Source organism: Patella vulgata, chromosome 7 (assembly GCF_932274485.2).
Source record: "Patella vulgata chromosome 7, xgPatVulg1.2, whole genome shotgun sequence".
Classification (NCBI taxonomy): Eukaryota; Metazoa; Mollusca; class Gastropoda; family Patellidae; genus Patella; species Patella vulgata.
In genome coordinates this window covers 19497797-19525486 of record NC_065885.2, presented here as the reverse complement: position 1 = coordinate 19525486, position 27690 = coordinate 19497797, and the positions used below count along the sequence as shown (strand labels likewise).

Below are 27690 nucleotides of genomic sequence, written 5' to 3'. Positions count from 1 at the left end.
ATCTAATAATATTGAATTAGAGCTTCGTATAAATTTAATTCACAATTTGTGTTCCGGTTCCGCAGTTAAATGCAGTCCATGTTAATTAAACGTAACTCTCATCCTTATAAACAAAATCTAAACAAATACAAGATTTTTCATATAGACTAATGGAATGGGTGTAGCTGCTGTCTCGGTGAAATTCACATTCATATTATCAATAGATCGATAAACTACATATCGAATAAAAAGGGCGTCAATTTAACTCGAAGATTTACATATCTTCGGCAACAGTTGACAGTTCCTTTAACATTTGTTCATTTACCAATTACTATTCGAAATATTTTATATATTCATCAATGATTGTAAACATTCTAGCCAAGAATGAAACTGGAGATATTTTTTTTGGCAATTTGTTGTCAGTTATTTACTAAAAGTTGTGACTTGAGAAAATGGTGTGTAAAATATATCCCATCATAAACATCCGATAACACTTGTAAATTTCAAGGGAAAGTAAAGACTTCCCATTGTAAAACGTCTGATAACACTGGAAAGTAATAGCTCTGTCTAGTTACGTTTTTAAGAAGAATATGAAAGTGTCTGATTAGCTCATATTCTATTGGAAAATATCTCCCCTCCACCAAATTCGAGGTGCTTCACGGTCTCATCATATCAATCGTTCTTTTGTTGAAAAATTGTAAATCTTTTCTTAAAATTGATGGAAAAAACATCATGTATTCATAACAAATAACCGCCATTAGGCAAAGGTTTAAGGTAGAATAAAAATAAATATATTAATTTCAAATCACCTAGAGCAAGAATACGACCTAACAAATCTAATTACTTTATCTTAAAGATATAATATTAATATAGTATATATATAGGTGTATCTTCTTCACATCAACCAGAGAGAGTTCAAATAATTAGCACTTTGCAGATGGCTGGGTGACCGAATGATCTAACCCATGAACTAATGATCGTAAACCAAGCCATTTACATGACGTGCCGTTGTCTCGATCTCCGGACTGTGCATGACAAGGAATAGTGTTGCCTGTCTAACCTTGTTGGTTTTCTAAGTTTGCATCTCATTGCTAAAGACCCCATATGAACAAGCGAATTATATGGTTTAATTTTACTTCAATAATTCGCTTGCGCGTAGTGGTCTTTAGCAGTTGGAGGAAACCGGAGGGCAAGGAGAAAACCCACGAGGTTGGACAGGTGAGCCTACTCCTTGTCACGTACAACCGGTGAAACGAAACCACACCAGTTGATACAAGGGCATACCTCATGATATATCGCGCACGCGCTAACCATTTGGACGCATTGGTTTTTAGTTAACGATATTCGCTTCAACGTTATTTTGAATATGATATTGTATAAAATTTATAACATTTTTGTTTTTCTAGTTGAAATTGACAATTCCACTTTAAGCCCATAACCACCATTTTCAACCCGATACAAATTTATCTAATAAACCCTAACCGCTGGGAGATAAATTAACGCTTTATGGTTACAGTTGACAATGCATTTAATTGACTTAACACCGGGGGGAGCAAGTTTCTGACAGCTCACTTGTAATATCAATTTTGTTTATCGCCGATGCGCAAGCGAGACCAAGTTCTGTAATTTTATTTTTGATGATACATCGATATTCTTGAGGCGAGAACTGTCATTGTTCTTGGAAAAAATCGCTCGACTCTGAATTTCGATATGCCTTCTCTTTATGTCAAACTGATTATTATCAAAATAACATCTGACACGAAGACTATTTGTAAGATTACGGTGACAGAGACAATCGGCTTAATTTCAATTGTTTTCTAAATCAACTAGGTTTAATGGACTAGTGTGATATGAGAGCGACACTATGGCTTGCATTTATTTTGAATTCAAACAGGCAAGGGTTCTTCTACGTGTACGACAACGTGTATAAGAGATCTTGGGTTTTCCGTCCCATCCAAACGATTAGACGTTGTACCTTGTCGATCCCCTTCCTGCGCCATTAACACGCAAACGTGAGCGAACCCGAGACCTGCTTCGTGGTTAGCGAGCCAAAGTCTTACGCACTGAGCTGCAACAGTTACCGGCATAGGCAATGATTCACACGACAATTGTTACGCGACTATGAATGATGATAGGGTTCCACCTAAAGCCCAAAATAAAACAAAAGGTTCAGAAACTCTAACATGATTTTTCTAATCCAGTAGTTACACAGATCTACCAGCCTGTCCAGCTTTGGTTACTCTTTCAAGGAAGTGTTGCCGTCCCTCTTCTCGTATCCATTATTTGAAAAAGGGTACTGATTCCCGAAACGTTATGAATATTAAAAAATCTCTACTCTAACCTAAGTCTATTGTACTGTTGTTGCGCGGGGATTCTTAAATTTATATGATTTGTAAGAATAGAGGACCGATACTATTTATCCACAAACAAATAAACAAATGAATACTTACATAAACAAGTTTTAAAGGACCACTATATCTACCAACAACAATACCAAAAGCTGACTTGATTTGACTAGAGAAAACATGGACGGCAGCTCCAGTTGTAAAACCACTAATTAAGGGATCGGATAAAAATGTCGTAACAAAACCCAGCCTCAGAAATCCTAGTATCATCTGAAATAAAGACACCAAAATATACTACATGAATCTGATTGGGATGTAATAAACCTTCCTGTAATGGAAATGAAATTAAATGAAATGGGGTTTAACGTCCTATTGTTCTGCTCCTAACCTGGGCTAATGAAGACGAAAGTGAAATTGAAATGAAATGGGGTTTAACGGCCTACTGTTCTGCTCCTATACTGGGCTAATGAAGACGGGCATACGCCATACAGTGTGCTATGAGGGAAATTTTGCCCGGGCAGCGGCACTATCGCCTACTCTTATATCGAATTCCAACTGCCAAGGGATCTTTTACGTGCATTCTAATATATACACGGGACGTCGGTTTTTCGTCTCATCCGAATGACTAGACAGCTGTCCTTGTCAGGCCCTCCGTTCTGCACCACTGACAAGGGGAAACCACGTCGGAAAATCCAGATGAACTTTCTCGGCCAATGCAGGGATCGAACACCCGACCTCCAGGCTAGCGAGCCAGCGTCTTAACCACCTAGCCACCGTAGACGGGCATACGCCATACTGTGTGCTATAAGGGAAATTTTGCCCGGGCAGCGGTGCTACGGCCTACTCTTATATCGAAATCCAACTGTCAAGGGATCTTTTACGTGCACGCCAATGTGTACACGGGACCTCGGGTATTTGTCCCATCCGAACGACTAGACAGCTGTCCTGTAATGGTACAGTGGTATTTTAGGACAATCTGTTCAGAATAACCTGTCCCTATTTCAGTTTTAATATGTTTTACTAAGTATTTTTACGTTTTCTCACAGGCCAATATATGTCTTAAAGTCCCGGTGCTCCATTGGCTAATATCAATTTTCCCACGGCTTAATCCACGTTAATATGTACATTTAATTACAAAGAAAAAAAATTGAAATACCAACGCTAGATAATGTCCCTGCCTATCATTAAGTTTTCGTGGACAATATAATGACGACGGGTTTATTGTATAGCGAGCAGTATAGATCCATGAAATATTAATTCGACATATCCTTGTAAATACTGAACGGAATTGAACAACTTTTAAACTGATATTCCCATTAGGGATTCATATTTCCCAATATGATGGTAGATTGCAAGTGATTGCTATTGCTTAAAATGACGCATAGAGACTTTAATTGATAAATTCATTTTTGACAAAGGGTAGCTACAAGACGGGTTAACATATACAGGGATATCACCGACAGTGCTAATATCAAAATCAAACAACATTGTGACCAAGAGATTTAATAATTCTAAATAAAGTAAAGCACAAAATTTATCAGATGACTCTGTCATCATCATCTCGTGCCCTTGTATGCCAAAGAGAAAGCCAAATTTGCTTCAATAAAAAGACAAAATTATCTAATCCCAGATATTTATAATTAGCAATTCTAATGAGTGAAAGACACAGCCACTATAATAGGTTTATGTGTGTACCAATCAAAAAAGAAGTTTCACAGAGATATTTTGAAAGGTTTATCTTTAACTAAAAAAATAGGTATTTCAGAATTGAAAGTAATTAAACTTCGCCTGTAATTTGGAAGGAAATTGGGAGTTATCTTACTTGTAATGCCCCTACAGCGAATGTAACAGACATGGCATAGGATACTTTAATCTCTTCAAGTTTCTCTAGATGATTTTTACCATCCAGAAAAGTCGTATTTAGCATTGGGTGATCAGACGTCAAATTGGCCGCCATTGCTTCTACGTGAAGTAGTTCTAACTTCTGGTAGGCTACGTGACCTTTATCTACTACAGCACCCACCATCAAACTTATCACAGCAAAGGTACCTTTAATATATAAAAAAATATTCTCATTAGTTTAATGTATTAATGTACAGTGGGCTTTCATAGCCTAATTAATATTTAGGTCTCGAAAGAGGCTATGTTTCCATCTCGTACATTTGCGCAGGAGTTTCGGAGAGCAGTTCACGCCAGCAGGCGGAAAGCAATAGCACATTCTTAAAATCTATTCTTTTATTGACATAACATTCCTGAATATAGTTGTGGAATGATGCTTGGCCTTCATCTGGTCAATGTATGTTGAAATTATTTTATACGAAAGCGTGTATAGGACCATAATTACCACCTTATTTTATTGGGGGAGGGGAGTGGAATGAGCTGTCATATAAATACGTGAATATTGGTACCATTACAAAGTTGCCTGCGATATCATCCTTGGTGGAAGCGGGCGTTAAGACACATTCAATTCCCAACACCATTTTGGGTGGTAAAAGATTTTTGAGTAAACAAAGAACGCAGGCGCATCCCGAAATGACCCCAGCTGAAACCGGGTACAATTTTAAAGGTTTCGCTTGAAGAACGGGCCGGTGGTACGGACCGCTGTCATTCCCTTTAACTCTCTATATTAGCACAGAAAAGTCTTTAGAAGTAAAATTAATTTTAAATCGATAACAATCCTTTGTGCATGGGTTTTGATTGATTGATGACGTCATATTATGAAGAAATGGGTTAAATCGGTCTGTAATTCTATGAATACTATAACTTTGAGTCAAATTATCTAAGCATATTGTGTTTGTTCCATTCTATTATTCCGTAAAGATATCAATTTCCATTCTAAGAAATAGCTTAATTTGAAAATAATTGGAGATTTGTCTAGCATCGATTTCCATCAAAATATGATTCTCGATGTCTTTCCATGGCAGTATAGAGCTAATCATTGTTTTCAACGGTATTAATCTTTGCTATTTGCCGAATAGAAATGTGAATCTCTGAAAAATCTTTCAGTAAGTCCAAATATCGAATATCTTTTATTTAGAATTCTCCTTATGTATATTTATATGTCTACTCTATTCGTTTTTTTTTTGTCCTTTAAATCACTGCTGTACATAATCATACGATATTTTATTTTATTTTGTAACTTTGGGTCCGCCATATATACTTATTGGAATAAACTATTTATTATTTTATTATTATGTATTGTTTAATGGTCGAGAGCGAGACATTAAGTAATATATTGTAACAACAAGAGGACCGTCAGGTCCGAGTGTTTTTACAATATATTACGCAATGTCTCAGCTCGAGACCATTAAACATCTTAAAATACAGACACTCCGCACGTGCGTTTACAGTGAAATACGTCACTCGAGTCTAATATTTGACAAGGTACGATTGGCATGTTGCCCGTACGATTATTTGAAATAATGGTACGCCAACATCAAAGGGTGACGTCACATCTGTATTTTAACTTTAAGTAGAGGTCAGCTTGTTTATTACTTATAGTCTGATTATTGGCTTATTGTCCTGATACGTGGAACATAAAATACGCTATATTTCAACCCATACGTTATTATCTATATGATTAGCCAAAATCATATATATTTCGATCTAGTCATGTTTAAGATCGTAGAGTACTAAAAGGAAGTGATCCAAAACATGCCACTAGAATGACCATGTTCCAGAAATACAAGACCTTGGTATTTGATAGAGATGGAACTGTATCAGGTACTTATCCCATACGGCAACACACACGGAAATTGGAGAACAAATGCATCATAATCCCGACAATCACAAGAAACCAAGTTGGGGACAAGTCTATCTAATTTATATCTAATCAAAGAAGTATACAATTACGAATGCCTCAGGTTTAATTCTGTCCAGATCCAAAATAGAAAGTTCATTAATTCTAATGACAACGATCTGAAACTTGAGATATGCATATTATGTATAATGCCGTCATACTACTGAATAATGTGTGGACTAGTGTAATAGTACGTGGACTTTTGTCAGGGAAACGTACCAACATAACTAGCGTATCCATGGCAAATTAGCATCAGATGTTTTGAAAATCGTAAGGATAATCTGGCTCATGCGCGACACCCACCACTCCTCAAATAATGTATCGATACTTACCAACTGATACATGTCTAGATGTACCAAATAGAAAATATGTTAAAACAGGATAAAACGATGTATATAAACCATAAACAGGGGGAAGCTGAGTTAATAAGGCGTAAGCCATACCTGAAATAAGATAAGTATAAGTATATACCATATAAACTATATAGGTCATTTAGAGTCTAACGGATCAATTTTATTTGCGCTTAGGGGCAGTTGAAGGAAACCGGAGGTCCCGGGGAAAACTGACGAGGTTGGACAGGCGACCCGTATGTTTGTCAAGTACAAACTGGGAATATAAACCACACCACTTGGCCGATTGACAGATGTTGTGATCCCAAGCGCATGCGTTAGACCATTAAGCCGCCCAACGCTCCAGATTTTTAAACACGAGGAAATGAGAAATCGATATGTTTTCAAGAATAGTCTAGTAGTTCATGTGGGACCGAAACTCGAGGTCCTGTGTGCACATGGTGTGCCGGTAACAGAACACCAGCCGATTGCAGGAATTCGTTAAAGAGTAAGCGGAAATACCGCTGTTATGCCAAAATTGTCCCCATAACACACTTGTACCTGGTATAGTATAGTCTTCATTAGCCCAGCTGGGGCCGGAAATTAAGATGTTAAACCCCATTTCATTTCATCACAGGTCGCCCAAAACAAACAAGTTAAAAAGAAAATACTCAATTTTACTGAAGTTTGTTGTAGTATTAAGCTCCGCAGGAAACATCGCGATTTAGAATAGTCCTAGTCAATAAATTGTAAGGTTTATCTGAGCTATCTATTGATGACATGCTTCCATATAATTTCCCTTAATTATGAATGAGTAGGCGAGTTTTTATATTTATTAATCATACACAGATGTAAGGATATTACCTCCTGATCATTTATAAATTGATGTATAATTCTAACTTATTACATGTTACTATATATATTTCTCGCTGGGTTTCGATTGATAAATCTACACGTTTTATAGAAAAATGAATTTGCAAGTTGAGACGAAAGGTGAATATTAGAAAGAATACAGATTTCTGGTATGAAGTAAAACTGGGTGTGGGCCTTTAACGTATGTAATAAAATTGTTTGCTATAATTACGATTATGGTTTATTGTCGCTATATCTGTAATAACGACACAATTTATAACATATCCGTAAAATAAAATACTGGTAGGGGTATGCATTATACCTACAAACCTTATAATATTAGAAATAATATATGGGTAACGTACAGTACCCTAGCTAAGGCGGGATGATGGTCTGAGGTGACGAGAATCTTGGATTTGAAATAAAGTCGTATTTCGGCCAGGAAAGTTAAAGGATAGAATAAGCCCGATAAAGCTTTTTGTCAAAACGCCAACATGTACACGAGACCTGGCATCGGTTTGTCGTCCCATCCGAATGACTACACGCTGTTTCTTGTCAGGCTTTTCGCACTGCACCTGGGAAAACCACGCTGAAAAACCCAGAGGGATTTTCTCGGCCAACACTGCACCGAGATTAAACCAGGGACCTTCTGATTAGTGAGTTAGCGTCTTCCTCAGTGAGCCACGGACCTTATGGAATGGTGGTGGGAGGAGGGGGGGTGCTCCTGAGATACACTTCTCTTAGACAAACTATCTGACCACCAACAAGGGGAAACCAGGACAGGAAAATCCCGAAGACCTTTCTCGAGCATGATCGGCCTCAACTGGATGACAGAGTGCCAAACTCACTGAGGCTGGACGTAATGTAATGGAATGGCACTGTTAGCATTTATTACACATGGAACCAAATAATAATCAATGGTCTTACCTTGAGGTATGTGCATTATTCCGATAGTTAATCCAGCAACTAAATCACTAGGAAAATCATACAATAAACTATATCCTTGCATAATCCTAATAAACGGAAATATCCTACAGAAAAAATTCTTTAAGCACTGAGTGGTACATTCACAAGAATCCGGTAAATAATCGCGACATTTCTCTAACGATCTTTTGATCAAATATGATCGGTTCACCTTAGGCTTTGTCTTTTTCTTCCTGTAAAAAGTTTTTTCTAAGATGTTTCGACTCTGTTTTTTGGGCGATGTGAACCCTAAATCCATCCTGGCTTCGTTCAAGGCTGTTTCAGGGTCCGGACTATCTTTATCTTCGGGTAGAACGGGGTATAATTCTGTAAATATAAGAGAAGAGATTATGTAATATTCAGATATTTCCTTTAAAAAAGAGAAATGGGGTTTAACGTCCACTCTACACAAACTAGGTCAATTCGGGTTTAACGCATGGTTCAATTTTATTCAATACTTCGCTTGCGCGTAGGTTTTTTTTTTAGCAGTGGGAGGAAACCGGAGGACCCGAACAAAAACCCACGAGGTTGGACACGCGACCCTCCTCCTTGTCACGTACAACCGGGGAATCGAAACCACACCAGTTGACTCAAAGACAGTACTTATGATACAGCTCGCACGTGCTAACCATTCGGCCATCCAACCCCGCTTGAATTAGTGTACGATCAAACCAGCAAAAGTAGGGATATATACAAAACGTATTCCAATGTGTATATCATAACGCTTGTATATTAAAGATTTATCGATTACACTTAGTCGGTGCAATTCAGCGTCGAGGTTTACCCATTTTTATTACCAGCTTACAGATTATCCTTAGAGGGTGATGGACTTGACTCCAAATGCATCAACTGGTCTATACTTATTTAACACATTTTAAATGTTTACACTTTTCCCATGAGTGAACTTATCAAAATGTCAAGTCTCTCTTTATTTGTAGGTTTTATTCATTTACAATTTGTGTTTTGGCCAGAGAACACGACAATTTTCATCCCGCGTTATCGACATCTTTATTTTCTGGGGAATTTCCCCGGGGAAATCTTGGCCCGAGCTGTGTTTACTGTGAAATGTATAATGGTGTGTAATACACATACACAGAACATAACTCATGGCAGTTTGAGGGAAACGCCGGTGTCCTGGCACCCTCCCTCTCCCAACCTCTCGCACTGCATTACGGTATATTAGTTTCCGAATGATCTAAATAATGTGTCGGCACATATTCCAATTCAGAACATAGAATATAAAAGTCTCAAAAATAAGATTATAGACTACTGCGTTCATCACATCTATGTTTGTTTTTTTTGATCAAATATTCCCCGCCCCCATCCATACAGTAGCAGCTCTTGACAATACTAGGATAAATCTTAATTTGAATCCAGTTTTTTTTTATTTAGTTAATAAAGCAGTAAACGTTAAAGGCAAAGCTTTATCTATCAAGATAAATATAAAAAATTTTATAACAATAAAAGACAAACATTATAAAGGTTTTTTTTAAAGGGAATCAAATATTTGTGTTGGCTATAAATTACTTTCTGGGTTGATGAAAATGTCGTTTAAAGCCACAGTCCTCGAACGACTCATGGTTAGAAGAGGCTGGAAGATCCTCTCTTTTAAATTGAAAAGCAATCTATTTAGAAAACATGCTCTACCCCAAAACTTGATTCCATGCTTATACTTCTAAACTCCACGAAAGAGTTAATAAAGATTTGAAGATCCTGGAAGGCGGTCGTATTTTGCCACGAGTGAGCAGTCTCTTTTAAACTAGGGTGGTAAGCGCGTTAAGTTCCCACAAAACTTAATTTTAATACAATGCCAGGAAGAAGCTAAACTAAAACGCAAAAAAGGCAGAAAACAACATTGAAAAGAATAACACAATTGCAGGTGTCCAACAGATATTAAAAACATTGACTGTCTTCGGATAAATAAATCTAAATAAACAAAATAACTTTTATATCCTAAATAAACCTTATAAAGGCAGTTATCCAACGTCATTGTCTTGAATTAAGTGGGCGGGGGATTATAATTCCAACAGAATTTCATTGTTAAGCTTGTCTCCCATGCCACTATTGTTGAGGCTGGTGTTACAAGATCAGACCAGATCATTCTCAAAAAGTATATTATTTGTATTTTATGTCGAACCACTTTTGGTGCGTTGCATGTCTAACATTAATAATAGGAATACCATGACAACCACATCAATCACCTGTCAATCACAATACATCAAATAATACATTTACATGAATAATCAATGCGCTTCTTTAAAACTCAAGTAAGATAACAAAACTATGACATATCGGGACTAACCATGTTTAATGTTTAACATATGAGCAGGACTCTTCTTTTAGCAATAATAGGAAATATGGTACCCTCAGAATACACTACGAGGATCACTTACATAGCGATCCTGTTCTTTCGCATAGATAAAATTATCGTAGATTTAATGTCCAACGTCATAAGCTATTTGATCAACTCTACCCTACGTTTAGGCAAAGAATTTTTTTTCCGGAACAATGAAGAATTTACTCAAATTGGTAATGAAATCGGAAACCTGCATAATAATAATAACAAGAAATATGTGAATAAAACAGAAGTTTATCAATTTAGACGAGGCAAATTCGGACACCTATAAATTCTTGCGGCTGGTATTTTAAAAACCACCATGGAAAGCCTCCCTTTGATTTTCTCATAAAATGAATGGGACAAATTCGTTTGAGAAAAAGTTCCTCAGTTGTATCAGTTTAGAAACTACACTGAACCAGCGAAAGCTGTGCTAATTGTATGTTTGGGTGAGATTTTTGTTTGATGAATAATTAATTGTGAATACAGAAACGACATAGAGACGTTTAACAGGTATAAAAACACATTAAATATTCACAGAGCTAAAATAACTCCTAGACATATTTTGTCGAGACAATAGACTATGATCGATTATTAATTCATAAAATATCCATCACATTGTAGAGTTTTTGCAATGGGTCGGCATTCTATCCTATGTTATTTCGAGAACGAGACGTGGTAACCTTTCATTTACAATAATAAAGTGCGCAACACTCGGTGAGGGGTGGGGGAGGGGTGGCGAAGGGGTGGTGCAAAACAATGCTTTTCGATCTTCTGATTTTAATTCTGTTCACATGTTACTTATGCATACGATGGACAACTCTTTTGTTTCGTGCCGTCCGAAGAACTGGGCACACACCATGGTTTAGACTTGTAACACATCTGGTTTGTGTCTCCAAATAAAACATTTCTAATTCTATCCACATGTTTGTTACATTTTGTCCATGGGTTTTATGTTCATAATCAATTTTTTTTAATTCTTTCATGTCCTGTGGATTTCTTTATTTTATTTTTGTACATTGTTAATTAAAATATCTTTAACTAGTTCTTCATCTGTCACATTTTCGTTTTCCGTTACACGTCTTGGTGTTTTATTATGTATAATTAAAGTTTTGTTCAAAAGCTGAGTTTTTCATACTTTCAGCAATGTTGATATATGTTATTTAATCAAATTATAAGTTTTTCATACATTTATTATTGTTATTTTATATCTCTAATTAAAATAAATTTACTAATGATGATATATGTAATCTTTAAAAAGAAATCCACCTGATTTTAATGAACACGTTCGGAGGACGAAAACAAAGAAACATCACCCCTAAAAAGATATTTCACAAATAAGCCAGAAAGACATTATTTTCAAATTAAATACCGTTAAATTAATATTATGAAAGTTTCGAATTTTTTCGAAAATCAGATATTTAGTTATAAAAATGTTCGTACATCCTACATTAATGCCGCACATGGTTTGACTATACACATCGTGTATATAAATTTTATTTATATCTGTCCCGTTGTTGCCAAGACACAGGCGTCTTACTATGCAATCTATGAGCAGTACCCATTGTACATGTGAGGCCATGGTGGCTCTGTGCGTATGATGGTCCCGGGTACTATCGTAGGGGATCGAACACAAGTCGATTATTTAATAAAGATATTTTGAGAGTTTTACTTATCGTACGGAAATATGAAAACATGCGACAATAAGAATTACAAAAGGTAATTATAGTATTGATTTTCACGGCAGCGACATTTCACATTCAGTTGTACCAACGCATCTTTACCAGGTCTTCTATACGGATATACATGCATTCCAAGAATAACGACAGTACCTACTATTCCTCCATTTTATTTGTAGCCAATGACTTACATTTGGTACTAATGATTATATTATATTCATAGTATTTGTTATCAATGACTTAAATCTTGTAGTACTATTCGATCTTTCAGCTTCACGTTGTCTACTCTTCCGTGATGAAAATTATAACCACAGACCAGGTTGGTTTTATTTCTTTCTGTTTTTTATTTAAATAAAGAACTTCTAGCATTAGTCACAAATCTTCTTCGCTCTCAAATTAGTAGATGGCTAATATGTCAGGCAGTGTGAGATCTGCCAAATACTATACCCTCACTTTTTACTAAATTTGGTCAATAGACACATTCCACTCTTGACCATGAAGATGTCATATGACAAAAAATGTGTCTATTAACCTATAGTTCAATTCATGTAGAGATACATTCCATTCCTCATCATGAAGACGACATATTTTTATGACAAATGTGTTATCAACCTATAGTTCAATTTATGTAGATTTCTATTATTTCAGGTGTTATTTTGCTTGACCAAGAATCTATAAACAACTATTTGTCAAGGTCATAATATTATTACAATCAGGCGCTAATCATTACTTGATATCCATGTTTTTGTAATAAATGTGTTTAGTACTAATTATTAGATACATGTATTATCCATTTATTAGTAAAAAATAAATAAATGAAAGGTGTTAAGGAAATATTTTAACTCTTTCTTTTTAGTTTCCTGTTTTAATTTAAAATAAAAAAAATATTCTGAATAGCTATCAAATTCAACATACCTGAAGCTGCCATTATTTCCGTGAGAAGTTAATCCAAGTTTTTGCTAGCTATCCTCCTAATACTGAATAAGTTTCACCTATGTTGATACAATCAACATTTGGTTGTTTAACTGATCACCTGTCATCAACTTAGACAATGACGACAGGTGATTGACACATCTATATACCCTCAAAAATCACAAATATTAGTTTTATAGGATCGGTAAGACAGTTGATTTTGATATACCGACGAATTGAATTTAAAAATCAAAGGAAGGAAACTGTTGTTTTTAAATCGTCAGAAATGATTTTTTTCACTTGCAATAGCAGTACAAATTATTCTTCCACATTCCAGATATTCGATTTCAACCATTAATTAAAATGCCAGCATACGGGAAAAAAGTATATTTATCTAAATTCCAATTATCTATTAAACTATCTGATAGATAAACAATAAAATAAGAATCTTTCAGTTCCAAGCTACACCGAATGTTGAAGTATGATGGTGAATGTATTTTCTAGCACACAACTTGATGAGGTAGAAATAGAACCTTTTGAAACGGTAACCCTCAAGACAGTTTTAGAAGAATAAACGTTAGTACTTATTATAATAAAGTCTAATAAGGAAGTTTGGGGGGTCTTCGTGTCCAAATGAAAGAGATATATTAATTTAACAACACCTCTAGGCTACCAATATGGCACGACAAGGCATTTTCTTTATAAATACGTTTTAATGTATTGGCTTAACGAAACCGTCTTACAATTTACCCTGTCCCCCACCCCAGGGCTAAAGCTTCTCCGGTGTAACCTAAAGTAGATCAAGTTTATTTCAAAGGAAGGTATGTGTTAGGTGTCTATACTGTCACAGATCTATTGTTTTACCCCTTTGATTGGCAGCTATTGACAGGTGTAACTAATCTATCATTGTCATAAATACGTCATAAAGTACAGGTAGCTTGTCATATACCTGTCATCACGAATAAATATACAATAAAAAAAACCCTCAACACAGACTTTAAGACAAGGAAATACGTTGTGGATAGTTTTTTTTACACTCCTATTTATATATATTATTTATATATATTGTCCACAATTTAAATACTTCCATACTTTAATAACTTTAATAAAACTTGAATGGAAAAAAAAAAAATGAAGGGAGTACTAGATTTCGGTCCATTTTGGGACTAACATACGGTTATTTTTTCTATGAACACGTGTTAAATTTTAGAGGTGAATTTTACACGGACCCTGGACTGGCGTTATTGCATAATATACAGCTGCGCCTAAAAAACAGATACTAAGGCAGTTGTCCAACATTTTAATTCCTATATCGACGAATTTAGTTGAAAACAGAAAGTATAATTCGAGAATTTTGAGAAGTATTTATTCTGCTTTCAGTTAATAAAATTGAAAAGGTTTATTAAGTCTTTGTGTGTGTGCCACATGCATCTGGCGTTTTCAAAATATTATACGAAATGGTAATGCATTAAAAGCGACACAAAATATTAAATTTACTAACATGCACGATTAATAACAAATAAATATCATCTTGTTAAATGTATTTTGTATATGAAATGTACATATTATAATTGTATTTTGTAGTATGTTAATAGACGAATTAATATTAGCCTTTGGCTTGTTTTTGAATCCTTATTTGAATAAATATGGTTTAAATCAAACAAGAGTAGAATAGCATTACACAAATAGTATACTAATTTTTAGATATGGCGGCCATTCAGGGCAGAGATCTATTCTCGAAGTAGATAGTTCTCTGTGTGTGAACCACTGTTTAGACGTGTAGACCTCGGGCTTTCTTTTTGTTATATTCGAACACACGACTGGGAAACACACTAAGTTCACGGCCTACGACGCGATCCACACCCGGGATATTCGGAACCAACGCGGCTATTCATTTGTTTCGGGAGGGGGGGGGGGTTGGATAGCTGAATGGTTAGCGTGCGCGCGCGCTGTATCATAAAGTCTGTCATTGAGTCGACTGGCGTGGTTTCGAATCCCCGGTTGTACGTGACAAGGAGTAGGGTCGCCTGTCCAACCTCGTGGGTTTTCTCCGGGTCCTCCGGTTTCCTCCCACTGCTAAAGACCCCTACGCGCAAGCGAATTATTGAAATAAAATTAAACCATATGTTATTCCCGAAATGACCTAGTTTGTGTCGAGTGGACGTTAAACCCCATTTCTCTCTCTCTCTCATTTGTTTCGGCAAACACCAGTAGTCAAAACAATAGCCTATGAGAATATCATTTTACATTCCTATATTAGGTCATATGGGTTTAACGTCCACTCGACACAAACTAGGTCATTTCGGGAATAACATATGGTTTAATTTTATTTCAATAATTCGCTTGCGCGTAGGGGTCTTTAGCAGTGGGAGGAAACCGGAGGACCCGGAGAAAACCCACGAGGTTGGACAGGCGACCCTACTCCTTGTCACGTACAACCGGGATTCGAAACCACGCCAGTTGACTCAATGACAGGCTTTATGATACAGCGCGCACGTGCTAACCATTCGGCCATCCAACCCCCCTTTACTTACATATTAGTTGTTGTTGCGATGTGTAACCTTAGACTTGTTAATTGAATAAAGATACCTTTGACAAAATTTGTACATTTAATGTACAGTAGATTCAGATGAGCTGTACCCACATATTGTTTTATATTTAATTACCAGCATTATCACAAATAATCATAAAACACACTATACAATATGCTATAAAAATTGATTTACCTAGTATTTTATATCTATAATGTTTCTTTCTCTCTATCTGATACATTAAATACATTGAATGACATTTCAAAGTTCTATACGGTAAATCAATTTATAATCGAGGCCTATTATGTCACAAAATGACAAGAAGTAATTTCCCCTGTCCTAGTCTGTTTCCTGAAATGTCCATACAACAATTTTATCTGTAATTAATTTTATTTTCTATACTCTTGAATTGAAATAAGATTGTTTAAGATTTAAATGATATTTAGAAACTTATGGGATGCATTTACACTAAAAGGGCTTACCGCAAGAAATGACCGATTTATTTTAAGGGGGCAGTAGGGCTACTATGGGTTATCCCGAGCCTGAAATTTGCGGTAGAAGGGTACAGCTCGAACCGGGGAGTGAACGAGGCCTGGTGACGTTGGACTAAGAACGCAACTTCCGGTTTCTCGGGGTTATTCTTCCGGTTCAGAGTTTTACCCGTGCAACGCCAGGTTTAACGCTAGTTATAAAGAAACATACCAATCCCAATTAGCATCAACGGAATTAAATATCTGTAGATCGGGTTAATCTCTCCAGATCACAAAATATTTTGATTTTTCAAATAATATGAGGCTGACTAGCGACCGAATCAAACGCGCCTATCGTCAAATACCTTAGGCGTTTTTATCAACTTGCCAAATCGATTGGTATTTAGTGGAGATGGCATGTGACAGTATAGTGGATTTCAGAATTCTTTGATGAGTTCGCGAAATGCGCCGATTAGCTGTAAACAATTCTTGTGGCTGGACATAGTTGAAAAAACCATGCTCACCCGATCAAATGATCAATTTGGCGATTTGTGGTAATCGCTTCGGAAATCGGTGTCGATAAATTCGTTGGTTAGGGTAACTAATTTGAGTGCAAATCACTTTGACTAATCATTGGTCGATAAAAAACGGCTCTTATAAGTTGGCCGGGTAAGATTGAGTTCGACAGGTGTCAGTGGAACTGTGCCTGTGACCGTGCATCCCAGTCTTCACAACGGATATTACTGTTCTTGTTAATCTTTGTTATAAATGTTGGTATTAAATACCCTAATTACCCCACTCTAAGACCTATATTATGTTTCTATAAATAAAACATGTAATTGATCAAGAATTAATATGCCACAATTTTATATTATATTCAATAGCCCACTTAACTTATTGCTATTAATTCTGACATTATAGATATTGTATCAACAGATACGTGTCGGAAAGGCTTGTCATTCATAACCATATAAATATATAAATATACGGTAATTCTAAGATTACAACCTGGATTTTAAACGAAATAACACATCTCCCCTTTTAGATAATTACCTATTTGGTATTTAGAATAAAACTGATCAAAAGGATAAGGTTGTAGTTAAAATTAGATCTATATTGCGATTCGTTTTTATAATTCTCATTTGACAAGGCCAAACATATAAAATAGAATTAAATTGTCATTGTGCCAGTTTATTTGAGTAATGAATCGTTGTGGCTCGCTAACCAGGACTTGTCGGCTTCGTTCCCGTTGTTACGTTTGTTTTCCGGCGTGGTGTCTGTTGTGGTTCAGGACGGGGGGGGGGGGGCAGTGTCTAGTCCATTGTATATGACAAACAACGAGCCCCCGTCCATTGGTGTGTATACGTAAACAGTTGTAATTCTAAATAAGAACAGTCCGTATGTCCGCCTTCATTATTTTATGATTTATGAATCAGCCATTACTATTTACTGCCCCCTTGTAATTTAGGATATGTTTTTCTTTGTTCATTAGTTTTGCACGACTCGTGTGCCATATTTTAAAACTTCATGGTGTCTTAAATATTGGATATTAGGATCCCACATTTTCACGGCAACTTAACAACATTAGTATGGACTGAAATGGATCAATAATGAATTCTAATTTGTTTTTTTAATTTCGAATATTATGAAAAATACTGAATTAGAGACCTAGCTCTTTTAATATAATTACTATAAATACTGGCATGTTACATTGGCGAGGAAAAATGGCCAACTCGAGAATTGCATAAATAACAATAACCTCAATATCTCATCGTATAGCCGTGTAATATAATGGTCTAATATGATGCTATGCAGATATATCATACGCGGACTTGGCCACTTCGCAGAATGAAATTGACCATATTCAAAGTCCATAAATTAAATTAAAAAAGCAGTTTAATATAATTACGCGAACATTTAAATGGGGATGCATAAAAGTTTATTTTCAACCAAATTTAATTCCATTAATTGAAGAACATGGCAATGTAGCTGGCATTCTAATGAAATATTGGTATCAGGTGTTTCGAAACCAGTAAGCGCATGGTCTGCCTCTTACCACAATCTGTGTTAGTGGCGTAGGACGGGGTGCCTGGAAAGAGAACCCGTGTACACATCGGCGTGCATGTAAAAGAACCCTCGACTGTTGGAATTCGAAATAAGAGTGGATCACAGCGCCGCAGACCAAAATTCCTCATAGCACACTGTCATTTTGAACATCTGTCACACGCTACCTGCGGAGAAGTATCTCAGACACAGTCAATAGCCATGATATCTATATCACGTGATCTACACATCACGGGTCATGACATTGACGTCAATGGTCAACAACTCGTAACATTGTAAATAATAGGTTTATCTTCAGCATTGTGTCCGTTGCACCCATAAAGATTATATAATTCGTACAGTCCCAACATGTTCTCTCTTCTTCCAATGATTTTTCACAAAAATAACATCTACAACTCATAGAATTGACGTTGTCTTCAATGACAGCGTCTACGAGGGTTGTTCATAGAGGCCGCCATATTGCACTATTTTGTGCGTCGGTCGGGTCTATTTCAGATATACACAATCAATTCTGTTGATGTTTTTAGCGTTGGGATTGACTAATAGTTAATGTGTTTCAGTTCTAAAACAAATATTTTAAACTTTAACGCAAATTTAGAAAATAGCCGAATTCTGGCTGGGATTACTGAGCAAAATGGCCATTCACTGTATACGTGCGAAAAAAAAGCTAGCCACCAATTAATTTTCGTACGTTAGTTACGTACGAGCACACTGTATGCCCGTCTTCTTTAGCCTAGTCGGTGTAGAACAATAGGACGCTAACCCCATTTCATTTCATCTATACAGGAGATAACAGGTTTATATATTTGTTCAACCTGTACAGAAAGATAAATAGCCTATTAACACATGCAAATAACAATTTATTATAACTGTCTGATTCATGCCATATGGGACTCACAATTCGACGAGCCCCTTTAATTTTTAATGTCAGAACAACCAAAAATACTACATGATACTTCCAGTATATTCATAGAAAGGGCTAGATCCATTGTTAGATAGCACCTTGTATTCGATGTTCATGGATAGAACTGAGTTATGTTTTTATGGTTGAATTTTTAAGATAATCCAAATAGCGGTGTGCGCTGTAGATGGCAGAAAACTTTGTTCAGGAATGAACGATTTTAATCATTTGTAAACGGCGTGAAAGTCTATGTTTGCCTATTAGTCAGAAATATTGGATCTTCCAGAAAGTGAAAATCAAATAATCAATACCGTGGATAAACGTATTCTTAAATGAGATATTTACCACAAAAACAGGAAATATTCCAGACAATTGTTCAAAACACTACCACAAAGTTTGCAGTGTAAATAGATACGTATTGTAATTTCATCTCTCTAGATGTTGAATACCTTTAAAGGGACTTTATCACTTTCGACCAGAAAATGAAATTGTAATTAATTTATATAATATCGCATTCTGAATATCCTTAGACTAACCTAATTGTTGAAAGAAACAATGCCCGCGAATGGCCGCTGAACCAATTGAAAACTTATTGCGTAACTGAAATTAGATGTGGTAAACGTCCTTATTATCTGCACAAAAAGGGCTCATGAAGACGGGCATGCTGTGTGATATACGGGAAATTGTACCAGGAAAGCCGCGTTTCCGCCTATACCCTTCATATGTCAAAGATTGTTTTACATACACACCAACGTTAACACAGAAACAGTGGGCGGGGGCGGTGGGGTGGATGGGCGAATGGTCAGGTTAGCGCGTGCCCGCTGCATTACAAGATCTGTCATTGAGTCAACTGGCGTGGTTTCGATTCCCTGGTTATACATGACAAGGAGTAGCGTCGCCTGTTCAACCCCGTGGGTTTCCTCCGGGTCCTCCGGTTTCCTCACCATATGTTAGTCCCGAAATGACCTAGTTTGTGTCAAGTGGACGTTAAACTCTCTCTCTCTCTCTCTCTCTCTCTCTCTCTCTCTCAAAAGACGAGACGCTGCTCCTTGCCAGGGCCTTCGCCTTGTATCACTGAAAAAACGAAGCCAAGTTGAAAAATCTTGGGAAGGTTCTCGGCCAGCACCGGAATCGAACCCGTATAAATGTATCATCCATGGAAATCGAACTTTTACCGAATTGCGAAGGGGGCTAAACGCGCCTTTGATATAGTTTATATTTAAAGTGATTGCAAGAACAACCTACGATAAAATTTCATTAAAAATGGAAAGGGATTCGATCACTTTGATTCAAAGCCAAAAGTTCTAATTACATAATAATGTGAAAATTATAATAATAATTTGAACATTTGTATAGCGCTATTTCACACTGAATGTATATATGCTCGTACCTGAAAGTTATTTTTTGATGTATGGTTAATATAGAGGGTAAATGTTCCTGGACAACTTCCTGGAGGTAGACAAGTGCTATTTTCTGAACTGCTTGATATGTTAAACATAGTAATTACGTTGATCATTGATATGAAGCCAATGAAGAGAGGATAAAACTGGTGATATGTGGTCTTGAAACAATTCTTGCCGTTGATTTTGTATCCTTTGACTTCGATTTTGCTGTTGTTTCGTTATTCCAGATAGTAGACTATGGGTTATATCGATTAGTGAGGTGAGATCCCCGTATCAAAGTTTAATGGCTGTACGGTGAACGGAAATCATTAGTTGTCTTAATTTCATTTCAGTGTTTCCGAACGTACGAAATGAAATGAAATGGGGTTTAACGTCCTACTGTTCTACTCCGAACTTGGCTAATGAAGACGGGCATACGCCATACAGTGTGCTATGAGGGAAATTTTGCCCGGACAGCGACACTACGGCCTACTCTTATATCGAATTCCAACTGTCAAGGGATCTTTTACCTGCACGCCAATGTGTACACGGGACCTCGGTTTTTCGTCCCATCCGAACGACTAGACAGCTGTCCTTGTCAGGCCCTCCGTCCTGGATCACTGACAAGGGGGAACCACGCCGGAAAATCTGGATGAACTTTCTCGACCAATGCAGGAATCGAACACCCGACCTCCAGGCTAGCGAGCCAGCGTCTTACCCACTTAGCCACGTGATCCCCGGAACGTAAGAAACTACGGATATAAAATCTTAAGCAGATGGATATAGTAAATTATGACTTATAAGCCGTCACGCCCTCCATTGCTCTTTGCCACCTTTCTTCTTGGGCACAAACGCTGTGGTGAGCCAAAGCGACTCGGCGAGTATGGCGTTGGTGCACTGCAAGAAAAAGCAACTAGTCGTTTGGGTCGGACGATAAAACGAGGTGGGAAAAAAAACCGAGGTCCGCCTATTTACAATTTGGTCTACACGTAAAAGAACCCCTTGGCAGTTGAAATTCGATGAAGAGGGGCGGAAATGCCGTTATAACACATTGTATAGCGCATGTCTGTTTTGATTATCTTGATTGGTGAAGAAAAGTAAGACGTTAAACCTAGCATCATTCTATTTGACCCGGATGACAGTTAGCAAGAAGACATATTACACCAACCATCCTTTCATCCTACAGTACAAGTTGGCCCATGTACTTATTATAGAATTTCTAACGTCCAATTCTTTCTTCTATAATAATACGTGAATTAACTATTTCATCTCGACGAAAGGTGTTGTAAAATCGATAAAGTCTTCTATAGTCGGCCTATTGTTTCCTTAATACATACACCATATTGTCAACAGTTGGAAATAATATACCTATTGTTATCAGTTAGTACTTATTATAGAATATTTCTCGATATGTCGCTGCAGTTGGTATGTCAAAATTACTATTACTATAATAGGGAAGCCCGGATCCAGTAATTTGTATTAGCGGTAGTGGGCATATTTCTTGTACGGCCAATCGTGATGACGTAAAATTTTGCACCCCCGCCCTAGCTACTACCAAAAAATCACAAGAAAGGGCCATTTGTCCTTCTAATTGACACATTTCTAACACATATTTTGCAATTTTGGGGGTTTATATACACTTAATGTGTCCTCTGCATTTTTCGGAAACTTGGTTTGGATTCAGTTGGATTACAAAGCGGCCAATATAAAAGATTCAGCGAAAGCCGTGAATTTTAACAAATTTTCAATTAAACATATCTTTGTAAAATTCTGAACGGAATTTTTGGAGTGATATTCCTTTCAGAGGCGCAACTGTCACAATGTTGTAGTTAGCAAAGGATTAATTATCACCCAAATGCGATGATGTCATCAATATTGTCCTTAAATTCTGATCATTATCAAGAATGATAATTTCCTTATAAACCAATAAAAAAAGTTTAATATATATTCCTACCTTCCTCATCTTGTGGTATTGGTGTATATCTTCTACAGGATCCATTCATCCTAATTCCTATCCCTACATCATCATCACTATCATCTTCGACTTCATCATAATCATCACCCCGTCTGTACATTATCTTTGTCAACACTATAACCCGTATTCTTCACCTAGACATCCACGCTTTAAGACATTACTAATTAAGTTTAGTATGTTCATGTGACAGCAGAGCTAGGATAATGTCCTGAAAATGAAGGAATGAGATTGTTTACATTGGAAATAAAAAAAAAGAAATGAAATGAGAAATACGAGAAGAGAAGAAATTAATGGAGAATATGATCTGAATAAAGGCAATGTAATGAAAAGGAGAAAATGCAAATGAGAAAAGGTAGTAGACGAAAAAGGCAATGAACAAAAGGAAGTGGAAAGGAAATAGGAAATGTAATCTAAGTAGGAAATGCAACGGAAATAGGAATCTAATGAAAATAGGAAATCTAATGAAAAAAAAGGAAATGAAACGAAATGGGGTTTAACTTCCCATTGTCCCTAAAGGAAAAAAAGAAATAAAAGGGAAATAGGAAATCCAACGGAAATATCTAATAGAAATTGAAAATCTAATAGCAATAAGAAATGAAAGAGAAATAGGAATTTAATGGAAATAGGAATCTAACGGAAATAGGAAATTGAAAATCTAACGGAAATAGAAATCTAATAGAATTAGGAAATCTAATGACAAAAAGAAATGAAACAGAAATAGGTATTTAATGAAAAAATGAATCTAACGGAAATAGGAAATCTAATGGAAAAATGGAATGACATGAAACGGGGTTTAACCTCCCACTGTTCCCAATGGAAAAAAGTAAATACAAAGGAAAAGAAGAAATCTAATAGAAATAGGAAATCTAATAGCAGTAAGAAATGAAATAGAAATAGGAATTTAATGGAAATAGGAATTTAATGAAAATAGGAATCTAACAGAAATAGGAAATCTAATGGAAATAGAAATCTAATGGAAAAAGGAAATGAAATGGAAAATAGGTTAATGCAATGGAAAAAATGGAAAAATGAAAATACAAAAAGTAGGAAAAGGAAAATAGGGAACCGAAAGTTTAATGGGGGGCGAATGGCGGCGTGGGCCGCGGAAATGGGGGAGGGGTATATAATAGTTAATAATGCTTTATACCCGAATTTAAAAGATATTTGCATAATAATAACTTCAACGAAGTATTCCAATCTGCATATAGAAAACAACACAGCACTGAAACCGCCTTATTACGTGTTCAAAATGACCTACTAAACGAAATGGATAAGAAACAAACATCAGTACTAGTCCTGCTTTATCTAAGCGCTGCGTTTGAAACGATAGACCACCGAAATCTTTTTAAAAGATTGCTCAACAACTGTGGTGTAAGCAATCTGAACGACAGACTCACCCTACCTGCAGAGAAGTGAAAAAAAAAGCCAGCTACCATTTAATTTTCGTACGTTAGTTACGTACGTGGTGTAAGTGCATTAGACCTTACATGGTTCCAGTCATACCTCGAAAACCGTCCACAGACAGTTGTTATCAAAGGTACCCCATCAAACTCAACGGTTTTAAAGCATGGCGTGCCACAGGGTTCCGTTCTCGGTCCTTTATTATTTACTAAATAAACATCTTCAGGAAATGTCATTCGTTAACAGGGTCTTAACTACCATCTCTACCATCTGTAGCTTTTGAGCCTTTTTCTGAACCATCTGAGATATGCAAACTTGAGGCCTGTTTATCAGACATTCGTAAATGGATGGTCTCAAATTTATTAAAACTTAACGATGACAAAACAGAAGTAATGAAAGTCGGCAAAAGGCAGCAACTACTAAAATCTAAAACAGAAAACTATCAAATTGGCAATATCTCTATTACACCAACAGATTCTGTAAAGAAATCTTGGTGTTTATTTTGACTGTAATCTGGACATGTGTAAAAGTATTAATTTTCAGATTTATAATATTGAAAAAATTAGATCTCTCATTGATTGCGGCACGACTAAAATGCTGATAAAAACTATGGTTACATCAAGACTCAACTACTGTAATTCACTTTTGTACAATCTACCAGAAAATAAAAATAAACCAAATGAACATGTGACACCAATTCTGAAAGATCTCCATTTGCTTCCAGTCCGTCAACGTATCGATTTCAAACTACTGTCTGTTACGTATTCTGCTCTAAATGACGAATCTTCACCTCAATACCTTAGAGACCTTCTCAACACCAATAAACCTTGCAGAACCCTTCGAGTACAACCAGACTACCTCCTATCTAAACCCTTTTTTATAAACCAACTCCGGAAATAGATCTTTCGTAGTCAGTGCTCCGAAGTAAGTTATAGAATTCAATATCAAACGAAAACAAAAGCGCAAATGCTATTAATGGTTTTAAAAAGTATCTCAAAACCGAACTTTTTAAATCAAATATACAACTGATTGAATACGGTTCTAGCTGTGTTTGTGCCAGACTTTTATCACGTGTACTAAATAATGTTCTCTGTTTTTTTGTTTATGTCTTTTTTATGGATTAATATGTTGTGATTGTTGTAATTTTATATTAGTTGTACTTATGTAAAGTGCCGGAGAGCAGTTCGCTGAGATGAATTGAATGCATTCATATTAAATAGAGACAAAATCTATATAAAATAGAGACAAAATCTATATAAAATGCAATGAAAACATTTATATTACTCATTATACTTTGAACTAAATCCTACTTATTTTGATTGCAATGTTTGTATTTTCACTCAAGCTCAGGGCTAAATATTAGGTAATATGAACAGTAATTAATAACTACGGTATGTTCTTTACTCGTAATCACTGCTCTCGAAATATACATTTAGCTATTCTTATGGATGTACTTAATACTTCTAGAACACCTGATACCATTTGTCTTTAAAAATCCAGTTTTTGCTAACAGACAATACTGACAAATTTTTGTTACATTACCCTATCTGTTTCCACAGCAAGAAAACAGCTAAATCATTCTTGGGAATATAAAATATATTTCAAACTAATAGGCCAATAATACAGTTTTAAACCGTCTATTCTTGAGATTTGAATTTATAATTTTGTGAACCTTCTGTTTATTTGAAGGAAAACGACCAAACAAAAGCATTGTTCTTAAATAAAGGCAATATTCTTAAATAAAAGCAATATTCTTAAATAAAAGCATTGTTCTTTAATAAAAGCACCGTCAACTAATAAAAACATTGTTCTTAAATAAAAGCACTGTTCTAAACAAAAGCTCCGTCATCTAATAAAAGCACTGTTCTTAAATAAAAGCACTGTTCTTAAATAAAAGCACTGTTCTTAAATAAAAGCAATGCCATTTAATAAAAGCACTGTTCTTAAATAAAAACACTGTTTTTAAATAAAAACACTGTTCTTAAATAAAACACTGTCATCTAATAAAACCCTGTTCTTCACTGTCCTCAAATAAAACCACTGTCCTCAAATAAAACCACATTGTCTAATACAAGCAATGTCCCCAAATAAAACCACTGTCCTCAAATAAAACAACATACCCAAACCATTCTGAACTGAAACCACAGTCCTTACATAAAACCCCTGTTGTTAAGTTTATAAAAGCACTATTCCCGTATAAAAATTGGAACAACACTATGCTCAAATATTCTCATATAAGAACACGGTTCGCTTTTGAAAAATAACACATGAATTCATCATTTTCTTTTGTAAAAATACAACACCATTCTCAGTATTCTTACATGACAACATTATTCTTTTACGAAAACAGTATTCTTACACGAAAACTGTATTCTCACATGTAAACAGTATTCTTACATGAAGACAGTATTCTTTCATAAAAACGGTAGTCTTACACGAAAACAGTATTCTTACATGAAAACAGTATTCTTTCATGAAAACAATAGTCTCACTTGAAAACAATAGTCTCACTTGAAAACAATAGTCTCACTTGAAAACGGTATTCTCAGAGCTTTAACTATTAAACAATTCTGACAGAAAGAATACATACGTGTATATCCCAGCATATAATATATACTATTAAATATACAGCCATGTGGGTGTTACTAATACCTTTTATATAAACATGATTGCACACAAAATATATACTTTCATTTAATTGAACATCTGCACGCATGACTAAATTTTAAATGAAGCCCGCAGCAACCAATTATTTTTCCAAGTCCACGTTTTAATATATAATGTCAGATCGGCCGGCCGTTTGCTTGCGTCCACATTTCCTGTTAGCACAATATAAGTTATAATAATCAACATGTTTTTAAATAGATAATTAAGACGCCTTTTGATGTTCCACGATTTTCGACGATAACTTCCAGATTTATGAAATCGTCTTATGGGCTTCAATTATGACCCTATCCCTCTGAAATTTAACGGGTTGTTTATGCACAATTTATATTGGTTGTCTATCCTAATAATTGGAAACGCTATATTAAATTTCGATATAATTTAGAGCTATTCCCCTTTGTTGCGAAATCGTGTTGGCACATTAGCGACCTCAATTATTATCTAATCCGATTTTTCTGGAACTGTATGTCCTTAACTCATTCAAAGGAAGAAGCCTCGTGATTTTCAACGATTTTCGGCAACTTCCGGTGTTATTCACCATTGTTACGAAATTTTAGTAGTATCTTAGATACTTAAATTATGATCTAATCCTACTGTGCAGGATGGGGGCTTTAGTTATAATCTGGTCTGTTTGGACGAGTTAGCTGCTGGTGGGCGTTGTTTCGTTGCCTGGCAAGCAGTGTTCTCACGTATGTACGCGAAACAGAATTCTGGCATATCTTAGACAAAAAATTAGTTTTTGTAAGTGGATCAATATCCCCATACTAACTATTTTAACTATAAATTTAAAATAAGCTTTATGTAATATAAATATGTATTATAAGTTATTATGCGATATATTTACATACTGGTGACCTACATGTACATGTATATAAGGGTAGTATACTATACGTTTTGTAATTAATATAAAACCCCGCGTGGGCAAATCATCTGCTCCTTAGGCTACATATCACATGTCTATCCAAAAAGTAAATTACAAGCTGGCATATAAGAATATTATATGTGTATTTTAAAAATAAATAATATAATACTGTCTACCATATGATGCAATTGAACAAATCCACCTATTTTTTGTATTTAGGGCTTATAAAACATTTTTGCAAAGCCTA

General features: G+C 35.8%; 1 protein-coding gene across 3 annotated transcripts in view; it reads right to left on the bottom strand.

Annotated features, from left to right (window-relative positions):
- Positions 1-27690, bottom strand: part of LOC126826918 (solute carrier family 26 member 6) — a 58373-nt gene that overhangs the window by 13689 nt on the left and 16994 nt on the right. For 2 of the 3 annotated variants that reach the window (XM_050556063.2, XM_050556062.2), the window contains exons 2-6: positions 22496-22724; positions 8232-8594; positions 6456-6566; positions 4147-4373; positions 2430-2594 (exon numbers count right to left, since the gene is read on the bottom strand). In XM_050556063.2, the coding sequence (XP_050412020.2) occupies positions 2430-2594; positions 4147-4373; positions 6456-6566; positions 8232-8594; positions 22496-22616 (987 nt within the window). In that variant the 5' untranslated portion in view covers positions 22617-22724. Of the gene's footprint in view, positions 1-2429; positions 2595-4146; positions 4374-6455; positions 6567-8231; positions 8595-13196; positions 13260-22495; positions 22725-27690 lie in introns of those variants that run through there. The other variant, XM_050556064.2, reaches the window with a different exon arrangement.